Source organism: Ceratotherium simum, chromosome 36, assembly GCF_057802395.1.
Source record: "Ceratotherium simum simum isolate JZ-2026a chromosome 36, ASM5780239v1, whole genome shotgun sequence".
Taxonomy (NCBI): Eukaryota; Metazoa; Chordata; class Mammalia; order Perissodactyla; family Rhinocerotidae; genus Ceratotherium; species Ceratotherium simum.
In genome coordinates, this window is record NC_141935.1 from 26,273,276 (window position 1) to 26,294,419 (window position 21,144).

General features: G+C 42.9%; 1 protein-coding gene across 1 annotated transcript in view; it reads right to left on the reverse strand.

The window, feature by feature from the left end:
- The window catches only part of KIF26B (kinesin family member 26B), a 451,434-nt gene that overhangs the window by 43,385 nt on the left and 386,905 nt on the right, over positions 1-21,144 (reverse strand). The window contains exon 10 of the mRNA XM_087424452.1: positions 19,985-20,144. Coding sequence (XP_087280578.1) covers positions 19,985-20,144 — 160 coding nt within the window. The remainder of the gene's footprint in view (positions 1-19,984; positions 20,145-21,144) is intronic.

The window sequence follows — 21,144 nt, forward strand, 5'->3', positions numbered from 1 at the left end:
TAAACACTGGGCAGAGGAACTGAAGAGACATTTTTTCAAAGAAGACATACAGACGGCCAACAGGCACATGAAAAGATGTTCAACATCACTAATCATCAGGGAAATGCAAATCAAAACCACAATGAGATATCACTTCACACCTGTTGGAATGTCTATCATCAAAAAGACAAAAAACAGCCAGTGTTGGCGAGGATGTGGAGAAAAATGAACATTTGTACACTGCTGGTGAGAATGTAAATTGGTGCAGCCACCATGGAAAACAGTATGAAGGTTCCTCAAAAAATTAAAAATAGAACTACCATACAATCCAGCAATTCCATTTCTGGGTATTTATCCAAAGAAAATGAAAACACTAATTTGGAGAGATATATGCAACCCCATGTTCATTGCAGCATTATTCACAATAGCCAAGATACAGAAACAAACTAAGTATTCTTCAATAGATGAATGGATAAAGATGTGCTACACACACACACACACAATGGAATACTACTTTGCCATAACAAAAGAATGAAATCTTGCCATTTACAACAACATGGATGGATCTAGAGGGTATTATGCTAAGTGAAATAAGTCAGACAGAGAAAGACAAATGCTGTATGATTTCACTTATATGTGGAATCTAAAAAACAAAATAAATGAACAAACAAAACAAAACAGAAATGGACTCATAGAAACAGGAAACAAACTGGTGGTTATCAGAGAGGCGAGGATTGGGGGGCAGGTGAAATAGGTTAAGGGGATTAAGAGGTACAAACTTCTAGTTATAAAATAAATATGTCATGGGGATGTCATGTACAGCATAAGGAATACAGTCAGTACTACTATAATAACTTTGTATCATGACAGATGGTTACAAGACTTATCATGGTGATCATTTCATAATGTATATAAATATAGAATTACTATGATGTATACCTGAAACTAATAGATTTCGTATGTCAATTATACTTCAGTAAAAATAAATATAGCTGCAATTTCTGAAAAAAAAATTAAATAAAAATAAATTACAATTTAACAACAAAAAAAGAAAGAAAACAGAAGACATGGTCCAAAGCCAGTCCAACAAGAAGATTTTAATAGCAAAATCTCCCTCAACAACACCTGCCCCCCTCACATATACAAGACATGACTGTCTTGAAATATGGCACCAAGCAGAGAAGAAATTGTCCCAAGAATTTGGAACCAGAGGCTGGATTAATGCAAGTCTGCAGGGTTTTTTGTATTTTTGGTGAGGAAGATTAGCCCTGAGCTAACATCCGTGCCCATCTTCCTCCACTTTATATGTGGAATGCCTGCCACAGCATGGCTTGATAAGTGGTGTGTAGGTCCGCGCCGGGATCCAAACGTGCGAACCCCAGGCCGCTGAGGGGGACCGTGTGAACTTAACCACTACGCCACTGGGCCGGCCCCTGTAATTTTAATTCTCAATATCTGGGTGGCCCAAAATATTTAAAGCTGGGAATATAATGTAGAGTCCCCCCAGCTGGTAGTGATCCCAGGCACCAAGCAGAAGTAAATACACACACTAAACTAAACCATCTCTATCCCGGGTCTCAAAGAATCTCACAAATAAAATGCCAGTGAAAATGAGTCACCCCTGGGCAGAAATAAACACACAAAGAAATAAGGCACCATGAGAAAGATCCATCAGAAACAACAGATGACAGAATGGGATGTTCAGACATAGATTACAAATAAACAACAAAAAGTTGATTAACATGTTTAAGGAAATTAAGATGTCTGAAGAAATAACATGAATGAAACAAAAAAATTACCAGGAATGACAAATTTCTGCTCTTGGCTATGTTGGAAAAACAGGAACTGGATTTACCCTCCAGCCTTAAACAACTAGAAAACCAAATGAAATATTAGAAAAAATAGGTTTTAGATACTGGGCAACAGCAGCAGAGAAAAGCAATCTTGGACAGAAGAGAAACAAATGAGGTAAGGCCTACACGTGCCCCAGCTCACTGCCTCGAGAAGGTTTCCAGAACACAGAACAGAGACGGCCCAAACACAGCCAGGCAGCCACCTTGCTGAGATGAGGAGACAAAGTTCAGAATTTGGGGAGGCCCAGGCAGCTGAAATTTGCAGAGCAAAATAGCAGAAAAGAAGAAAGGAAAAAGCTGGAGAGAGGAAGAGAGCTGGAGAGAGAGAGAGAAAGAGAGAGAGACCCTCCCACGGGACTGGGAATAATTTGTGTTCAAGCAGACAGAGTGGAAAGACCTGCTAATACATGGGGCATTGGACAGAGTCCGCAGTAGGAGCTAATAATAATAATAATGTTAGCGTCCCCTAATAGTGGGTCAAATTAGCCCTAGATGCTCTGTACTTGCCCTAGCACAGCTTACAAGCAAGCCTCAAAAGGAGTAAATTGATCCCAAATAACTGTGGACATTGATAAAAACTTCTAAATAAACCATGGATCAAAAAAGTGATGATAACGGAAAATAAAAAATATTTTGAACTAATGATAGTGAAAATAATTGTCATTATCAAAACTTGAGGATACAGACAAAGCAGTACTTAGTGGGTAACGTATAGAATTAAGTGCTTATATTAAAGAATAAGAAAAAGTGAAAATTGTTACGCTAAGTAGCCATCTTAAGAAGGGAGATAAAGAATAGCAAAGTAAACCAAAAGAAAGTAGAAGGAAAGAAACAGTAAAGAGCAGAAATTAATCCAATGGAAAAGAAATATATTGCAAAGAGAATTAACAAAGCACAAAGTAATTAAGACAGCCTGGTACTGGCACAGGGACAGAGAGCCCAGAGACAGACCCATACATATGTGGACACTTATACAAGTAAACGAGCGCTGCAGATCAGTAGGGATTCAACAAATGATGCTAGGCGAAAATATTTGCAAAAGGGTAGAATCCAGAGTTTACAAAGAATTCTTACAAATCAGCACACAAAACAATAAGCAACTCTATAGAAAAACAGGCAAAAAATATGAACAAGAGCTACACAAATAGAGTAATAACCAACAAACATGAGAAGATATGGAACCTTAATAGTAATCAGGGAGGTGCAAATTCAAGTTACAATGATATACCATTAAATACCCAGTTGATGGCCAAAAATTTTACAAATCAGACAATACAAGTATTGATCAGGTTGGGGAGAGGGGGAACTCTCACTCATTGTTAGACCATTATTAAATATTACTCTTCTAATTTGATCTAAGATAGTGTCACCAATTAACTGCCTCGAGCAACTCAAAGGAGGTTCTGGAAGCACTCAACTGTTTCTCAAAATTGTTTTTTCAGTTATGTTAAGAGATGCAGTCACCAACCGCCCTGAACCGGTCCAAACCCCACCACAAGAGCGACACCTGCGCAGATGGGCCAAGACTTGCCCAAGAGATTACCTTTGCTTCATTTTAATATTAAGATCTCCACCCCAGGAGGAGCTTAGGCCTTATTACCATAACATGCGATATACACGGACGCATGCTTTCACACAGCGCCTGCGCCAGTGAATACCCACCTCTACGCGTGATGACGAAACCTCCCTGTTGAACACTCATTCCCCACCCGAAATAAAGTACTTGTTTTCCCTTGCTTGAGGAGCCATGGCTTTGGAAGGGATTCCCCGTGGTCTCATTTGCTGCAAATAAATTTCACTTTGTGTGACAACTACTTCTGGTGAAGGCTTTGATTTCAAATCACCAAGAAGTGAACCCACTTTGGTTTGGTAACAGGAGCACATTACCTTACCACAGAGCAGGATGTGAAGGAATAGTCCAGAGGAAAGATGAGTTTTGATGCAGGTATAGAGTTAAATGAGGCCTAGGGTACCGGGGGCTCTCAACGACGGTACAACCAGGAGGATGGGGGTGGAGTGGCAGGCACTGGGCATTCCTGGACAGCACAAAGGTACAGGGTACCTGCAGGGGGGCGGTGAGGGATCACTCATTGGGAGGAAGAGGCACCTGCATTGAGTGGAGAGGTGGTAGTGAGGGACAAGAGTCAAACTTTGCTTGTTTATAATTGTGTCACTTACCAGCTCCCATAGCACTGGGAAGTCAGGTGTGGCTACAGAGATTTCTGTTACCTGCTTCTGCATGCTCCAGGCTGCTGTAACAAAGGAAATTTTGAGTAAATTTCCTTCGGCTGATTTCTGGTACTGGACCCTTGGGGCTGTCGTGAAGATGAAATGAGTTAATATATATATATAAAGAACTGAGTGTAGGGAGTGGCACAGAATAAGCAGTGCGTGATGCTGACGCTGATGTAGAGAGTGGTTTCTGGGCGTGGGTGGGCACTGAGTAGTAATGTGGACGTGAAGGACTATGAGAAAAAAGACAAATCCTTACAATAAGTGACACCACCACCACCCAAACCAAAAACATCCTGAAAGCCTGACAGCGTGACTTCTAGGCACCTGAATGAACACTACTGACAAGGTGGCTTAGTTGTCACAAAAAGCTCATCTCAGTGCCCTCACACCTGGATGCCTGGGAAACATGAACAAATTGGTCACATCAGCACAGCTGTGGGGGCTCCCCAGTTGTCACTCTAGTGAATAAAACCTCAAAAATAATAGATATCTCTGAAGAACTGGTTGGGATAGGGATGCCCGCCGCCTTCTTGGCCGACCAACATTATGTAAGGAATTTATTCTCTGGATCCTATGCTTGGGAGCCTCTGGTTTGACTCATTTTCTATTCAATTCTATATAGGAAGAGGCTTGGTAAGATAGGATTCTGCTATATTCACTCAAAACTTTATAGATTGAAATGCACTAGAAACCCCTTATTATGGATCATGGATGGCCACATGGTTAATCATGTGTTTCCTCTGGATTCTACAGTGATCCACCCGACCCTCTGTCTGGACTCAGGCTCCGGCACAGTGAGAGATGTTTCACCTCCATCCCTAATGGCTTTGTACTCATTCATTTCTACTCTTTGCTCCTGGAGGAACAAGACAGAGGACAGTGGGTTTAATGTGAGGATGGCCCAAGAAAAAGTCTAGCTACCCCTGGATAGTGCACACACAGAATATATTTTCAGTGTATCAGAGGATGCAGGCTACGGTCATGAGAACCCAAGAATTAAGAGGCCAATAGGAAGTTCTGGCTCACACACTTGGATTTAATGGTACCATATTCTAAGCATCTGAGCTGTGAGGTCACAGTCAAATTCTAAGTCTGAACTCCTTATGTATTGGGGTCTCTACTGGACTACCAAAGGCATGATAAAGATTCTGGAAGAGACTTGAGAGATCACTGTCATCGTCATCTTTCCTGTAACACGTCACTGGACATCAAACACCTTCCCACGAATTATTCCATTCATTCCTTATGACAAACTTGGGATCTTTGCATTTTACAGATGGATCCTAGAAATCCTCAAGTCACACAGGTGGCAAGAGAGGAGCTGGGGCTTGAACCCAGGTCCTCCTAGTCTGATTCTTTGCTTCCACCCTACCACATCCCAGGGGATAACATGACATTGAAAGGGCAGGTTCTGGAGCCTGACAACCTGAGGTCCAATCCAAGCTTACCAGTCATGGTACATGTGACAGCAGGTGATTTGCTTGACCTTTCCCTGTCTCAGTATCATTATCTATAAAATTAGGAAACACAATAGCATCTATCTCTAAGGTCGATGTGAAGGTCGGAAGAGAATATTTGTATTGTATAGCCTGGGCTTGCATAGAAAACACTCAACAAGTGGTAGCTGTGCTCCTCTTATGGCTTTTCCACAATACCCATGGTTCCAAGACCCAGTCCTTGAACAGAGGACTTAACGCCAAAGGGTGATTCTGACTCCATCCAAAAGCCTTTCAGAGGAATAATCACTTAGTTCTTTTCATTTATAAATTATAGGCTCAAATGAATGACTTTGGTGAGAAAAAGCCTTTGGCTTTTGGAAAGGTCAAATTATATGGTTTTTAAAGGTGGCTATTCTCCTTTCCCAAGGGAAATTGTCAAGCAGGGGCCGAGCTGGGCCGAGATGGGTTTCATTATTCTAGCAAGAAATCAAGCAGGGAGGTTAGATGTTTCAGAATTCTGTCGTCCAGGAGGCCACAGTGGGGAGGGCTCTGGGCTGTGGATGTGTCCATTTCCCTAGTGTGGGCAGAGGCTTGCATGCATTTTCCTGGCTGTAAACGGGAGAGACTACCATCCCACTTATTGCAAAGAGTGAATCGTAAGAGCTCATGAAGCCCCATCCACACAGAGCCTAACGTCCTTCTTGGCACCAGGGTACATGGTCTTCTAGATGTAGCTCAACATTTATAATATTGTCAAAAGATGGACTGCCATTCCCAAATCTGGGGACATTAACTAGTCACAATGGCTGCCTTTCCTTGGAGTTCTACTACATTCCTGGAACTTCCTCATACCTAGATCCTTGGAGGACCACCTCAAAAGCCATGCAAAAATGACTATTATAAGGAGGTAGTTTAAGTAACTAAACCTCTTGGATGAACTCTAAGACGTATTTGCTTCTACAAAATTCTAGACATTTAGAGAGTTGTAGTAGTAAATAAGAATCTATAATGTATCTTGTTTTTATTATTGTTATTGTTATTTATTATTGCCATAGAAAACATATTCACAGATAACTTCTTACCTCTTCCTTGAATGTTCTTTATAATGGGACTTTTAACTGCTTTCTTATGCCTTCCGCTCTAATCTGCATACCGATTTCTTCCCTCCATCTGGTCTGTAAGCTCCAGGCATCAGCCCTAAAGCTTAGAATAGTACTATATACACCACAGATGCCTGATGAATTGTCAAAATCACCTGGTAGAGTGAATATATTTTTGCTATATATCTGATTCAGGAAGTAGGGCTATAGCTTCAGTGCCCCTCCACATCCTAAACAGTACCCCAAAAAGATGCACCTTGTACTAGTTGAGAATGGGGCTCTGATGGCCACAAAGCCAGTCTGGTGGCCCAAAGGTGTCCTCCAGGTAGTGAGGTGGGCCACCAAAAAGTCAAGGCAGATGTCTGACTCATATCTGCTACTAAAGAAGTAGGGTTTAGATCAGGTTTATTTAATTCAAATTAGTGCAAAAATAAGGAACCTGAAGAAAAAGACTCTATAATTATCTCGATGAACTCCTATGATAGTAGAGTTGAGTAAGTGTGAAAGATGACATGAGTGCAGCCATATTAAAATAGAGCCAGAGCAGCCATTTCAGAGCAACTGTCTTTCACATCTTGTTTCTTTATCTTCCAAACTGGGCCAAACCGCCAATGTTCCCAGAAGTCAGTGAGGACAAGAGTATCCTGTTTGTAGGGACTGACGAAATTGGACTTTGCTGATGACCGAATCAATGAAGTACACGTCTAGCAGTTTGCCTGATGACCGAATCTCAAGCCAACCTATGAAGGACGAACCTAGCCTTACCTCATCCAGCACCAATGAACTCCCTTCCTTAATACAACTCACCTCATCTTCCCTTCTTTCCATAAAAACCCTGCGCCCCTCTCCTGTAATTGGGACACTATTTGGGTTTCTACCTGAATCTGTGCTCCTTGAATTACAATTCTTTGAACTCAAATAAATGCTTTGCCTCTTAAACTAGTTTCTGTTTTTGTAGGTTGACATACTTAAACAAATAATTACAATATAACATCAGTGCCTATAATACAATTCCCACAAAATGCCATGGGGGGTTGGGGAGGGAAACAACTTTTCTGGAGCAAAGAATTGAGAAGGAGGAAAGGAGATCAGAGAAGGCTTCAAAGAGGAGATAATATTTGAGATCAGCCTTGAAGAATAAGCCGGAAGGAATTCCAGGATTTTTTTTTTCTGTGAGGAAGATCGGCCCTGAGCTAACATCTGCCAATCCTCCTCTTTTTGCTGAGGAAGACTGGCCCTGGGCTAACATCTGTGCCCATCTTCCTCTACTTTATATGGGACGCCACCACAGCACGGGTTGACAAGCGGTGCGTTGGTACACACCCGGGATCCGAACCTGGGAACCCCGGGTCGCCGAAGCAGAGCACGTGCACTTAACCACTTGTGCCACTGGGCTGGCCCCCAGGATTTTTAATATTAGAAAAGTGATTAATGTAATTTACTGTATTAAAGGATTAAAGGAGGGAAATCATGTGCTCATCTTATTAGATGCAGAAAGGGGTTAGACAAAATACAACAATTTTAAAAAATCTCTTAGAAATCTATCACCAGAAGAACAAATACTCTGTGATAGCCTCCTACAATGGGAAAATCATACATCAATGAAAATGAATAAGCTATAGCTACGCACTTCAATATGGATGTCAAAAATGAAATATTGATAGAAAAAAGCAAGTTATAGGAGGGCCGAGAAGAGAGTATGATTCCATTTACGTAAAGTTCAACACTAGACAAAACTAAACAATACATTTTTTAGGGACACAAATTTAGGTGGTAAAACTGTAAAAGAAGCAAGGGGATTAAAAACTCCAAATTCAGCCCAGAGGTTGCCTCGGGGCAAGGCAGGGATGGAGGGTTAGGGAGGGTGGGGGGATGCATCACAGAAGGGCACACAGTGGCCCTCTGCAGCAGGGAAATGTTCCAGTTCGTAACCTGGGTGGTGGGCACACAGGTATGTGATTTGTTGTTTTACAGACTGGGCAGATGTGTTTCTATATCCGTATATATGACACATTTGACAATTAAGACGTAAGAGAAATAAGCCAAAACTCACTAAGTAGAGGAGATCCAGGATGGTCCTGGAATATAGCATGTTCTTGATAACTATTCATTGAATAAATGAATGAATGAATGAACAAACAAGGCCATTGTAAGCAGAAGAAATAGCTTCTACAAAGCATGGGGGCGTGAGAGGGCATGGGGCGTTCAGGTGACTGTACATAGTCTCTAGGATCAGAAAGGAGGGTGTGGCCCAAATTATGAAGAGCTTCATAGGCCATAAAAGGATTTGTACTCTATCCTGTAGCCACAAGAAGTCATTGAAGGATTTAAAGAAGGGGGTGACATCAGATTTGCATTTTAAAAGGGCATTCTGGCAGCTGTGTGGAGGGCAGATGAACTAAAATCTCTGCCTTCACCAAAAAGAATCTTCAGAAGGCAAGAGTGTATGGCATTTTCCTTTAGGGAAGGGAGTGGCATAGTGAACTTTGCTCAGGAAGCTACATAAAAATACTCTCAATACAAACAACAACTGCAATTAGTCCTTAATGTGAGAGTTCATGCTACCTCCCAAAATTTTTACTGATTTCATTGGTAGGGAGCAAAATAAAAAACAGTGGTAAGAACAAACAAAAATAAATAGTAACTGTGGGCAATTATGGTCGTTGCCCCATAGGACTGAATATCGTAAAGTCTCTTAAAGTCTACTGTTCTTCAAGCCAGTAACAAATTTACCATAACCATCTCTATTTCTCCAGTTCTCTCTTTATTACGTCAAAATGAAATCCAGCTCTGTCTTAGTTAAAGAATTACTAGGCACATTATATAATTTGGTACAACTTAACTGCTCCATGAATATAACTATTTGAAAATTGTTCAATTACACATGAATTGAATTATCACCTCATTTGCATGGACAAAAAAAATCTATTAATGCTCAATTGAGCCTGAACCCGTTGTGAAACAGGTGAGAATTTATGGTTGGATACTCTGATTGAAGCTCTATTAATGTTCAAGACAGTTTTTTAATGAATTAAGCCCCAACTCATTTATACGCTCCATCCCTTCGAAAGCCTAATTGTGCCTAAATCAAGCGATCCTTGAGTAAGCACAGAGCCCTGTGGGTGCCCCGGAGCATCTGGGGCTCTCTGTGCACTGGACCTGTTTGACCCAAAGACCTCCTCCTTTGGCTGTTTTCTTCTGGCAGCAACATGACTTGTGAGATGATGATTAGTTATCATTAAAGATAACAATTAGCGGTGGATTCAGAGTCTTGCATTTGGCTCCCTAGTTTATCATGATTTGTGTCAGGCAATATCTACATCATTACAGCAAATGACAGGACAGCTGTCAATGGCTCCGGTGTTTAAAGGATGCACTGTAGGAAACTTCAGAAAACACAGATGAGTGGGGATGGAGAAAGGGTAGGCGTAGATGAGGAGGGGGCTTCAGAATCATTACCTCTGCCCAGACAGCCTTTACTATGATCCTGCTGACTCCCTCAACCTTACCTGGGCTCTTCTTTCCACGGTGGTGGTGAAGCATTGGGGTTCACGTATTACCAGGTATTGGACTTGGTTGTTAATGTCTGTATCGCCACTAGACTGTAAACTGCCCAAGAGTGGAGATCATCCGTGTTATTCTCTGTTACACCCCAATGCCTTGCATATTGTAGGGGTCCAATAAATATTTTTGAATCAATGAGTGAATGAATGACAATGGATAAAAGAACTTATAGATATTCTGCTACGTATTTCTCAAATTATTTCCTGTATATGTTTGGTAGCCTCCATGCAGACTTGTAACAAAATCAGTCCCTTAAACTCCTCAGCCTGGTCCTCTGGGCCAGAATCCACCTTGCTGATCAGAACACCAATAAGATCCATGAATAATGGAGTTAAATTCGATGTATCACTTGGGATCTAAAGTGTAAGATGAAATTTGCATCATCAAGGTTAGCCTTGAAAATCTCTCTGGAAGAATACCCTTCTCTCACAAAATCTAACACAGTCAAGTTTTACTTCAATGCTGGAACACATCCCTGTCTCTGGCTGAGCCCCACAAGTACTTGGCTTGTGTTTAAAGGCCATATGATAAGAAAAATTTGTATCTTTAAATATTTGAATTGCACCTTGGTCAGTGGGATACACAGATACAACCGAGGATACAGTGGCATCTGACCCCCCAAACTCTGCTCACTCTCAGGCCCAGGGGACTCAGTGAGGAAGTGGTGGGTGGAGTCATTTGCTTCCTTAATCTGTTACTTCTCTTTCTGTGCAGAGTACTTAGAGTTGGAGTCTCTTAACTTAAATATCTCTTTCAGGCAGTGACCCTACCTATACCTGAGGCACACAAACTCTTGATGAATAAATGCATGAGGCTTCCATTTTAACAAAAAGTAATTATAATCCACTTGGCCAAAAGACATACATACTTTTTAAATCAAGGAATGGATAAAAAGATATGATAGGGCCAAGCGTACATTGGCGATGAATGGATAAAGAAAATGCGTAACATTTATATATACAATGGAATATTATTCAGCCATGAAAAAGGACATTCTGCCATTTGCAACAACACGGATGGACCTTGAGGACATTATGCTAAGCGAAATAAGGCAGACAGAGAAAGACACATACCGTATGACCTTACTTATATGTAGAATTTAAAAACCCGAACTCAGATACAGAGAAAAGATTGGTGGTTGCCAGAGGCAAGGGGTGAGATAGGGGAAATGGGTGAAGGGGGTCAAAAGGTACAAACTTCCAGTTATAAGATAAATAAGTCATGGGGATGTAATACACAGCATAGCGACTATAGTTAACTATACTGTATTGTATATTTGAAAGTTGCTAAGAAAGTAGATCTTAAAATTCTCATCATAAGGAAAAAATCTTTTTAATTGTGAGGTGATGGATGTTAACTAGACTTCCTGTGGTAATCATTTCACAATATATACATATTTCAAATCATTATGTTGTACACCTTAAATTAATACAATGTTACATACGAATTATATCTGAATAAAACCGGGGAGAAAAGATATGAGTGCCGTCTTAATTTGGGCTATAAAATTTTGAAATATATTAAAACAATTATATTTTTGTCTTCGAGGCACTTTTTTTAAAGGGACAATCACAGACATGGTCTCAATGGTACCTGTAATGTTTCTCAGGCAGGGAAGAAGTAAGGTTTATTCTGACTTAGCAGATGGAGAGATGGAAAGCTCAACAGGAGTCTGAATGTCCGGAGTTCAGCAGGGGGACCCCCGTCTCCCTGGTCTCAGCCCAGCGTTAGCTCCCCTGGCCCACGTTACAATCCATCTCTTTCAGAAACCACAGATATTTGACTACGCAGACTTCTTTGGGAGCCCAGCCTGAAGAAACTTCACGAATTCCCGTTGCTAGACTGACTATCTTATCTGCCAATTGTGGAACTCCCAAAGCTTCTATTATTAGCCAGATGTTTGAGGAAGCTCATTATCTCACGCTCTGACAGCCCTGCCATCATTCTCACCTCTTGTCTCTCCCTCCCTCACCTTTCTTGTACTTAGCAAAACTCCAAGACACAGCCCGGGTGATAACCTCTCCTATTCTGACAGGAATCTCTCACTCAGGAATGTCTCGACGCGCCCACTAGACACGGCCACCGAGGGAGGAGAGAGCTGTGAACTCCGTCTTATCAGGAGGCTGGGCCGGTGCACAGGTCTCCAGCGTGGGAAATGGTCACACTTTTCACGTCGAGCCCACCCGGTCAGGCAGGAGGGCTGCCTGGCGTCCAGCAGCCTAAGAGAGCATCGTGGCATCCTGCAGTTTCTCCCAAGAAGGGGTGTGTGAAATGGCTCCACCAACTTTTGGGCTCTTACGTGAGAGCGACGACAGAAATTAAGAAGGAAAAAGGACTCGTGAAATCGGTGAGGTTTGCTGAGACCATCCACTGGCAGTGCCCAGAACATGGGATTCAGACTGTGGGGCTCCACTGAGAGCCATTTAATGAGGCTGACCCAGTCCTGCTTTCCAGCCTGTTACCTCCGGCCCTGCACACAGGTTCTGAGCAGAGAGTCTCAGTAACTTTTAACATTCTTTTTTTTTTTTTTTTTGTGAGGAAGATCAGCCCTGAGCTAACATCCATGCCAATCCTCCTCTTTTTGCTGAGGAAGACCGGCCCTGAGATAACATCAAAATTGCCAATCCTCCTCCTTTTTTTCTCTTTTTCTCCCCAGAGCCCCAGTAGATAGTTGTGTGTCACAGTTGCACATCCTTCTAGTTGCTGTATGTGGGACGCGGCCTCAGCATGGCCGGAGAAGTGGTGCATCGGTGCACGCCCGGGATCCGAACCTGGGCCGCCAGCAGCGGAGCGCAAGCACTCAACCGCTAAGCCACGGGGCCGGCCCCAACTTTAACATTCTTATTTGGTATTTCTGATCCAGCCCTGGTACGTGGCTTAAGTTCTGGAAGAGAGATTTCCTTTCTTCTTTTTCTTCCTTACTTCACTCTCCTTACTGCCATAAGTATCTAGCAGTCGGTCCCGGCTTAGCCATCACAGAATAGGTGGAACCAGGAGACTGACCCTGAATGGACAGCTGGCCGCACCTGGGCCCACCCTCTAGGCCTACCCTTTCACTTACACCAATGACACATATTTAAGCTTTGCAGATACATTCGACCCACTGTCTTACCTCATGTGTTATTTCAACAAATATTGGTTGAGCACCACAGCAGCCCAGACACCGTGTTAGGAAGGGGTGATATACTAGGAGGTAGTGAAGTGGCTCTGGCACCTACCAGCTGTGTAAACGGGGATAAGGTACTTACCTCTCTTGTCTCCGTTTCCCCATCTGTAATACGAGTCTGATCTTAATAGTACCTATGTCATAAGGCTGTCAGCAGAATTAAATACCCATAGAGCATTTAGAACAGTTCCTGACGCAGAGTAAGAGACCAATGACTATGAGCCATTGTCATTATGCTCACACCATGAAATAATCCCTATTCTGAGCTCATTCATGCACCATGCTAACTACCTGGAATGTAGCTGAAAAAACAGAAAATAAGTATTGGAAACAATTTTCTCCTTCTCCCTACAACCCAGCAAGTCCATAAATTAGGAAACTCTAGCCCCTTGGAAAAATCAAGAAAAAAGTTCCCACTTTTCTCTCTGTCCTTTTTTTTTACTTCTTCCCACAGCAGAAAAATGGTCTGACTGGTGAGGCTGATGAATGTGATTCTAGGCACAAAGAGCCCAAGGCTGTCTGTCTGTCTGCCTGTCTCCCTGCAAGTCGCACACATTCTCTCCTCCACGTGAGTTGTGTGGCTGATTGGGTAAGTGACTGCTCTGCTGACCACCCGTGAGTCCTAAGGGAGTTTGTGGAGGGACAGGAGGAGACCTTCCTGCACTCTGCTAGGATTAAGCAGACAGAGGGTTTTAATTCCCAATTATACTCTTGTACCTATTTGCCAACTGGTTCAGTATCTGGAGAGAAGAGTGTTTCACCAGTAATCTCAGAAATTGAACATAAAGGAAGAAAAACCTCTTGAAAAGCCAAAAGGGCAATGAAGACGCCTCCCTATTTCTTCCCAGTCCTCAAACCACATGGCCGATTATCCAGGAGGGACTAGAGATGGTGGACAGGCAAAAACAGATGCCGTGGCTGTGCTGCCAAGAGATGGTGATTGCGTTGGGGGCCCAATAATCTGCTCCCAATTCAGTGAGGCTCTGCAAGGAGGCAGAAAGTGCTCCTTTTGAGGACAAAAAGGATGACGTGTGGAGTTCGTGTGTCAAACCAGTGGCAGGATGACCGATGCTTGTGAACTCAGGGCTTGTGATCCCAACTGATTCCCAGACAGCCTCATTTCTCCCTGAGTGGCTTGCGTGGTTCTGGAATAAAGCTGGCAGAGTTCATTTACTGGTAGTTGTTGCCTCATCTCCTAAGAAAATAATATCAATCTCGAGAATTTCCATAATTAAATACGAAGATACCACTGGCCAGGAAAGCAAACAGAGGCAGGAGGGAAGAATAAAAGAAAGAAAGAATGCTAAAATCTCACCAGAAAGGGACTTGTATGTCCTGGTGATTTTCTGAACTCACTTTCTTCTCATCCTAACAGTCATTAAAATGTTTAAAAATGAATACTTTTAAAGCAGCAATACTACGAATTATCATTGCTGTGGTTGCCTGGCAACCTGAGACTTTAGTTATTTTATTTCTAAACAGGGAATGCTATAAACTGGTATCGGGAGTTTGTGCAAATAGTTCTAAATTGATGTTCTCCCTGTAAATCAGGAGGAGATAATACAGCATTAATGTACATTTAAAGGTTGCTAAATATGCATATGTGTGTGTCTCTCACATACACACACACACACACACACACACACACACACGAAGGTTCTTACACAGAGCTTCTTTCTATTACCTGCTATCGGAAGTAAATCACGAGAATTGATATTCCCTTGCATTTTTCCTGGAAAATACCTATTAAATTTCATTTTAAGTGTAAATAACATACACTCAAGTCCAGAGGAACAAACCTTTCATCTCCTTTGTGAACCAGAGAAACTGAATATCATGGCTCAGATCAACCATTTCTCGAGCTTCCCAGACACTGAGGGGCTGTCCAGTTCTGAGAAAGCAGAGACTAACCCAATATCCAAATGGCTAGTAGGAGAAACTATTTCTCAAATCAAGGAAGAGGACTGTGTGCATTCTTCAGGGACGCAAGTCGTGGAGAGGCCTTATGAATTTTAGGCCTGCTGCCACCGGGTACCGCCTGGAGGTTCCAGCACCACACCCGCTCATGGATGAGAAGAGGCGTCAACATTTTTAAAAAACTGCCTCTAATTATAAAATGTCATTTCCCCCCAAGTTACTGACTTGAAGTGGAGTTTCTAGTGCTGCTTGCTGGTTTGAATGAGTTGCTGTGCTCTGACGCTGTGTTCTTTAAAATGACCCTGGTTCCGGACCCCTCGCTAGGGTCCTAGGAGGAAAAGTGTTCCCATTCCAGACCCTGATGACCAGCTCCTTATCGCTTTTGCAGAATAGAGGCTTCTTGAAGTGGCCCCTGCAGTGGTGTTTGCTTGCAGAGGGAAGCTCCTGCTAACAGCCTGCCTCAGGCTCCACCTGCTTCTCCCAGGAGATTCAGCACAGAGAGGAGGGCAGATGCGGTCAGCCCGGCTGCCTGAGCCCAGCACATCAGTGACTGATTCAAACAAACGAGCACCAGGCCTCGGTCTGAACCACAGACCAAACCCCTAAAAGAAAGGCCTGCAGCCTCATTTCCATCGTGGGGTTGTTATGCAGAGCCGAGTTTCCAGCTGATTTGGGAATAGAATCTCAGATACCACATGAAAGGCTCACAGAATGATTTTCCATGACCTCTTGTTAAATGGAAGCCAAGACATTATAAAATATCTGTTGTTTAGAAGCAGAGTACAACATCTTGTCAGCAAATAAGCAAATAGACCGTTTGACCTATTAAAGTAATTATTTCTCCCAACGGAGTAACAGTTACAAATGAAAGTAAATGCTTCAGGGCCTAAAGCATCACTGCATGAAGGGTGCGCTTGCTGAGGGCTTGTACCCCTTACAAGACAGTATTTAAAAGGGACCAACAATTCTATTTTGACAGAACTGAGTGGTGGTTAGAATTTCCAAGTGTCTGGAAAGAATGTAGTCCTGCAGATCAGCTGGGACATAACAGCACTTTAGCCAAGGCCAAATTCACACTGACAGATCCTTGCGGGGGCCCCCAACTCCCGTGGTGTGTGTCTGCAGCACTGGTTTTGGGCATGAGAATTCATTTCAATGCCTCTGCCTACTTTTTCTTACCTATCAAATGGGAAGACTCCTATTAGCTCAGTGCCCAAGAAGTGGTGAGGGAGAGCAAATGGCTGTGATGAGTGATGGAGGAAAATCTGCAAATGCCCTGTCAAGATGCTCAGGACAACGACAGATTTCCCTAGACCAGAGGTTCCCCGACATTAGAGAGTAATTTGTGCAGCCCTTCAATGCAGAACCGGGTAGGTGGTTGGAGGCCTTGGTGGTCTCCCTGCCTTCCTTGCATGCTTTACTGAATGGTGTCACCATTCAGGACTGATTGATGGCACTCGGATTGGCTGGCAAGTGATGACTGAGGCTGGGAGCCCATTCTGCGCCTGCGTCCGTCATCTACAGAGGCAATATCATTTGCAAAGTCAAAAACATTCAGAGCACACCTAGAGTACCCATGGGAGTGTCTGGGCTGGGTAATGAATCCAAACTCACTTTCCAGCTTGCTCCCATGACAAATAGTCTGGAACAACGATGAAGAGAAATGAAGACAGGCTACATCCCCCTGTGCACAACCCAGTTAATTTCCCAGAAGCAAACACAAGTAATGCAGGTTCCAAGCATAGAGTTGTCTGGGTGACAAATGAAGAGGTAGTGGTGTTTTTTGTGTTTTGGAGGGGCGGGGAAAGGTAACGAATGTGGAGTTTGATTTTCTGTTTTTTCCTGTAAGTGAGCAGGAATAAGGGGAAAGTGCGAGGGCAGGAAACTTCCCCGCTCTAAGGAACGGATGGCAAAGACCAGGTTTGACACCGTGAAAGGCATTTAGTGTGCTCACAAAATGCGGCATAATGTGGCTTCAGAGCGCTGACTGAATTGACAAAAGAAATCTGGGCCACCCTGCTGTGCTGAATACCCCATGCTGTGCCGAGCAAAGGCAGCCAATATATTACAGAGTTTGATGAGGGGGGGGGAGTGGATTGGCCACGTGGGCTCAGAACTGCCAAGGTCTTGCAAGCTGTGAAAAGGAATTCGGTTTGATCCTGCCGCCAACTGGCTGGGTGATTTGAGTTAATCTCTGCCTTATCTTCCCATACCTCGAAAGAGAATAGTTTGTAGTTGATTAATCACTTTGCAAATGTGATTTGCAGATATCAAATATTGAATAGATGCTACGGCTGAGAATCGGAGACAATATTACAGCAGGGGTCCTTTAAAGCTTATACACAACGATGGGGATTTAGGACTGAGGATGATAGAACTGGGTTGCACAAATGCACTGGCAATTGAATGTTTTGGGGAAGAAAGAGCTGGCCGGATGGCGAGGCCACCATGTTTCCTGGCACTGAGCAATGCGTGGCCCCACAAGATCTCCAGGAGGTACATTAAGCAGGGCAGGGCTGGGGCAGCTAATGGAAGTCTGTAGCCAAGGCTCCGAAGGCTGAACTAGGTCAGGGCTCCTATGGTGGGCGACAACTCTGACCGTGTATTGCGCAGACAGTGCATTTACGTTAGTCTGTGTCTGCTTCAGACACAGAAACACTTTCATCGTCACTCCCTCTGAGCTAGAACGGAAGGAAGGGAACGCCTGGAACAGAAGCACACAGCTGTCTGCAGGGAACGCGGAGTGGTGGTTTTCCACTTCAAACAGTCCTCTCAAGTGGGGAGGGAGCTGGTCGTTATGGCTCCCTGATGCTAAACACGTTGAATTTAACAAGAGACCTTGAATTATTAACTAAAAAAATTCTTAATGTTTCCCTATGTTTATAATAAAACCCAACTCTAACCAAAAGGAAGTTGCTCTAGCTAAAGTACAAGTAATTTCATATGCTTACATTCATCCACCCCTCCCATCATCAACTCAACAAATATTTATTGAAATCATAAAAGCATGTCACTCTACAGAAACAAAGTGAGAGATACGTAAGCAAAGTATAAAATCAGTGACCTCATAAGGTGGCATTTTGAATTTTATGTAGCAGAATCTAGTAAGTTATCACATTAATAGACTTGATTCTCTTTGTATGGACAGGGAAGCCAGCAGGGCCAATAACTCTTCACTTTCTTTCTAAGGCCTCCATCCCTCACAGTCCCACTCCAGAACTTTCTTTTTCTCTTTTTTCTTTTCTTTCTTTTCCTCTCTCTCTCCCTCCCTCCTTTCTTCCTTTCTTTTTTATGTAATGACAAGTTGAGTTTATTCAACTGCAGAAATGGTACTGAATGAAACTTTATAAACCTCCCATTGGAAATTTTTTCTCATAGAAAAAAGTCCTCACAAGGGCTGGGAAAACCATTTCTGGGTTTATCCAATCAAGATTCCAAATTTCAAGAATTGATACAAAGAGGATTATCATCACCATTTACGCTCCTAAAGTCAGTCTGGGAATGGTCCTCCTGGTGGAGAATAAAATCAGTGTTGGCATCAACTCAGGGCAGAGGGGAGGGGAACTCAAGAACTTGCCCTGAATCTCAGTTATTGTAGGATGAACTGCCTGACTTACCTTTTCCCCTCATACAATAGTAACTTAGATTTTATAGGATTTTACATATTAAAAAAAAATAATTCCATGTATATTTGCTTAATCCTCATAGCAACTCTGTAAGGTAGGTGCTATTTCCATTTAAATAGATGAGGATGGACTCAACCAGACGGTCATCATTCGTTATTGGCTATAGTGTTCTAAATTTTACATAATACTTTCACACACATTCTATCATCCTGAGTCTCATATCCCTGTGATGTAGATAAGATATATGGCTATAACTCTCAGTTTATGATGAGTGAAGGTTCAGAAAGCTAGTGGGAAGCACAGCTGGACCTTTGCAGGGGCCAATCAAGCAGGGGAGAACCCCCCACCATCACCACATTGTGCAATGGCAAAGCTGAGGTGGGGTGATGGTGGTGAGGGGCGGCTCCAGGGCTGGGTCATTCATGGGACAGATGATACGGCAAGTCTTTGGCTCTTCCAGGCATAGGAGCAGCTCTGATTTCATCTTGGAACAGTAACAGAAGGAGGAAAAGGATCTTGGAAGTGGAATAAACATTTGCATGGATGGTGAGTGCTAATTCCCCAGGCTTTACAAGCTCTCCTAAACAGGGCTGCCAGATAAAATACAGGATGCCCATATAGCCCATGTAATATTGGGGGCATACTTATACTAAAAAATTATTTGTTGTTTATCTGAAATTCAAATTTAACTGGGTATCCTGTATTTTATTGGTTAAATCTGCCAGCCCTACTCCTAAGGGAAGGGTAAGCCAATCTTCTGTCCTTTGCTCTCATCACTACTAAGCATCTGCACAATGGTGACAATAATCTACCAATGGCAATTGTGGTTGGAGACCTCAACTGTGATAATTTCCTATTATTTCTGACTTGAGCAGCCTAAAGTTAGGATTGGGGTAAATTTAAGTATTTCCATAGCTTTTGAATTTGGAAAATCATGCATTACACAATTGTTAGGGGAGGCTAGTTTCTGGCACGAACTAACAATGTGGTCCAGACTGTCCCTGTGTAACACACCTCTCTTCAGACATCACTGGACTGAGAGTGCCACATCCAGCCCTGGCACCATGCTTACCCCATCCATTCTCTGGGTAGAAGAGCCACTTACTTGTATGGGATGTGCTTGCTGCCACTGACGAGAGCCAGGATGACATTGCCCAGAGCCGACAGTGAGAGGCACAGCCCTGAGCCTCCTTCCCGATTTTTGCTAAGAGCTTTCACACAGCTGCCGAGATCAATGAGGTGCAGGCGGCTTCGGCCGCCAGACACTGCCACAGAAAAGACAAGAGAAGAGAGAAGTGGTTAAGTTCTGGCAAACACTAGTCTGTGATTCATGGGAAATCTCAGGGAGAAGAAAAGGGAGAAGTAAAAGGTTACAGTTCATGACCTAGTAGGAAACCCCAACAGAATCATGCTGGGGTTACAAATAGCATGATCCTCTTAAATTCTGTCCACCACTCACCACTGACCTTCTAAAACCTGCTGACATTCATCCTATAAATAAATGAATAATTCCTGTAGGTTAAATTGGATGAGATTTCAGAGAAGGCAAATGTCTAATAAAAGGAGGATAAGGTTTGTACCCACATGTTCTTTGGATAGCAGAATTCTGAAACCAATCAAGTTAAATCTGAATGGCCCAGGAGTGATTATCTGCTTTGGTTGATCCATAGAGACCCTGACCTGAATCAGGTTGGTAACTCAACACAAAATCAGGAAGAAGTAACAACCAGGCGCAGAGACAGGAAAAGACCCAAGTATTTGCTGAGTATCTGCCAAGTGCCAGGTGCCACACAAACACCAGTCTCATTCAATTCCCACATTAAAATCATAAGCTAAACACTCTTGCCCTTCTTTTTACAGATGAGAAAATACAAGTTCAGAAAAGTTAAGAAACTTGCTCATGAGTACTACTGCTTCTGGCCTAGATGAAGTAAGTAACAGGGAATAGATCGATCCTTTTTCTTGAAACAAGAAAAAATGAACAAAATGTATAAAACAACTGTTTGCAAAACACTGGGCATCAGGCAGTAAACGTTTCTCACCTGAGAGGTGAGAAACAAGTGAGGTGAGCACCACCAATATCCCAGTAAGTTTCCAGGCCATGGCTCAGGGAGGGGAACTCAGGTGGACTCTCCGAATTGAGGAGATAGAGCTGAGAGTCCAGGAAGACCACGGTGGCAACAGTTCACAGAACAGTTCTGGAGATTTGCAGAAGGTCCCCTCAAGTATTCAGCTGAGTACCAATCAGCACAGGCATGTAAGGAA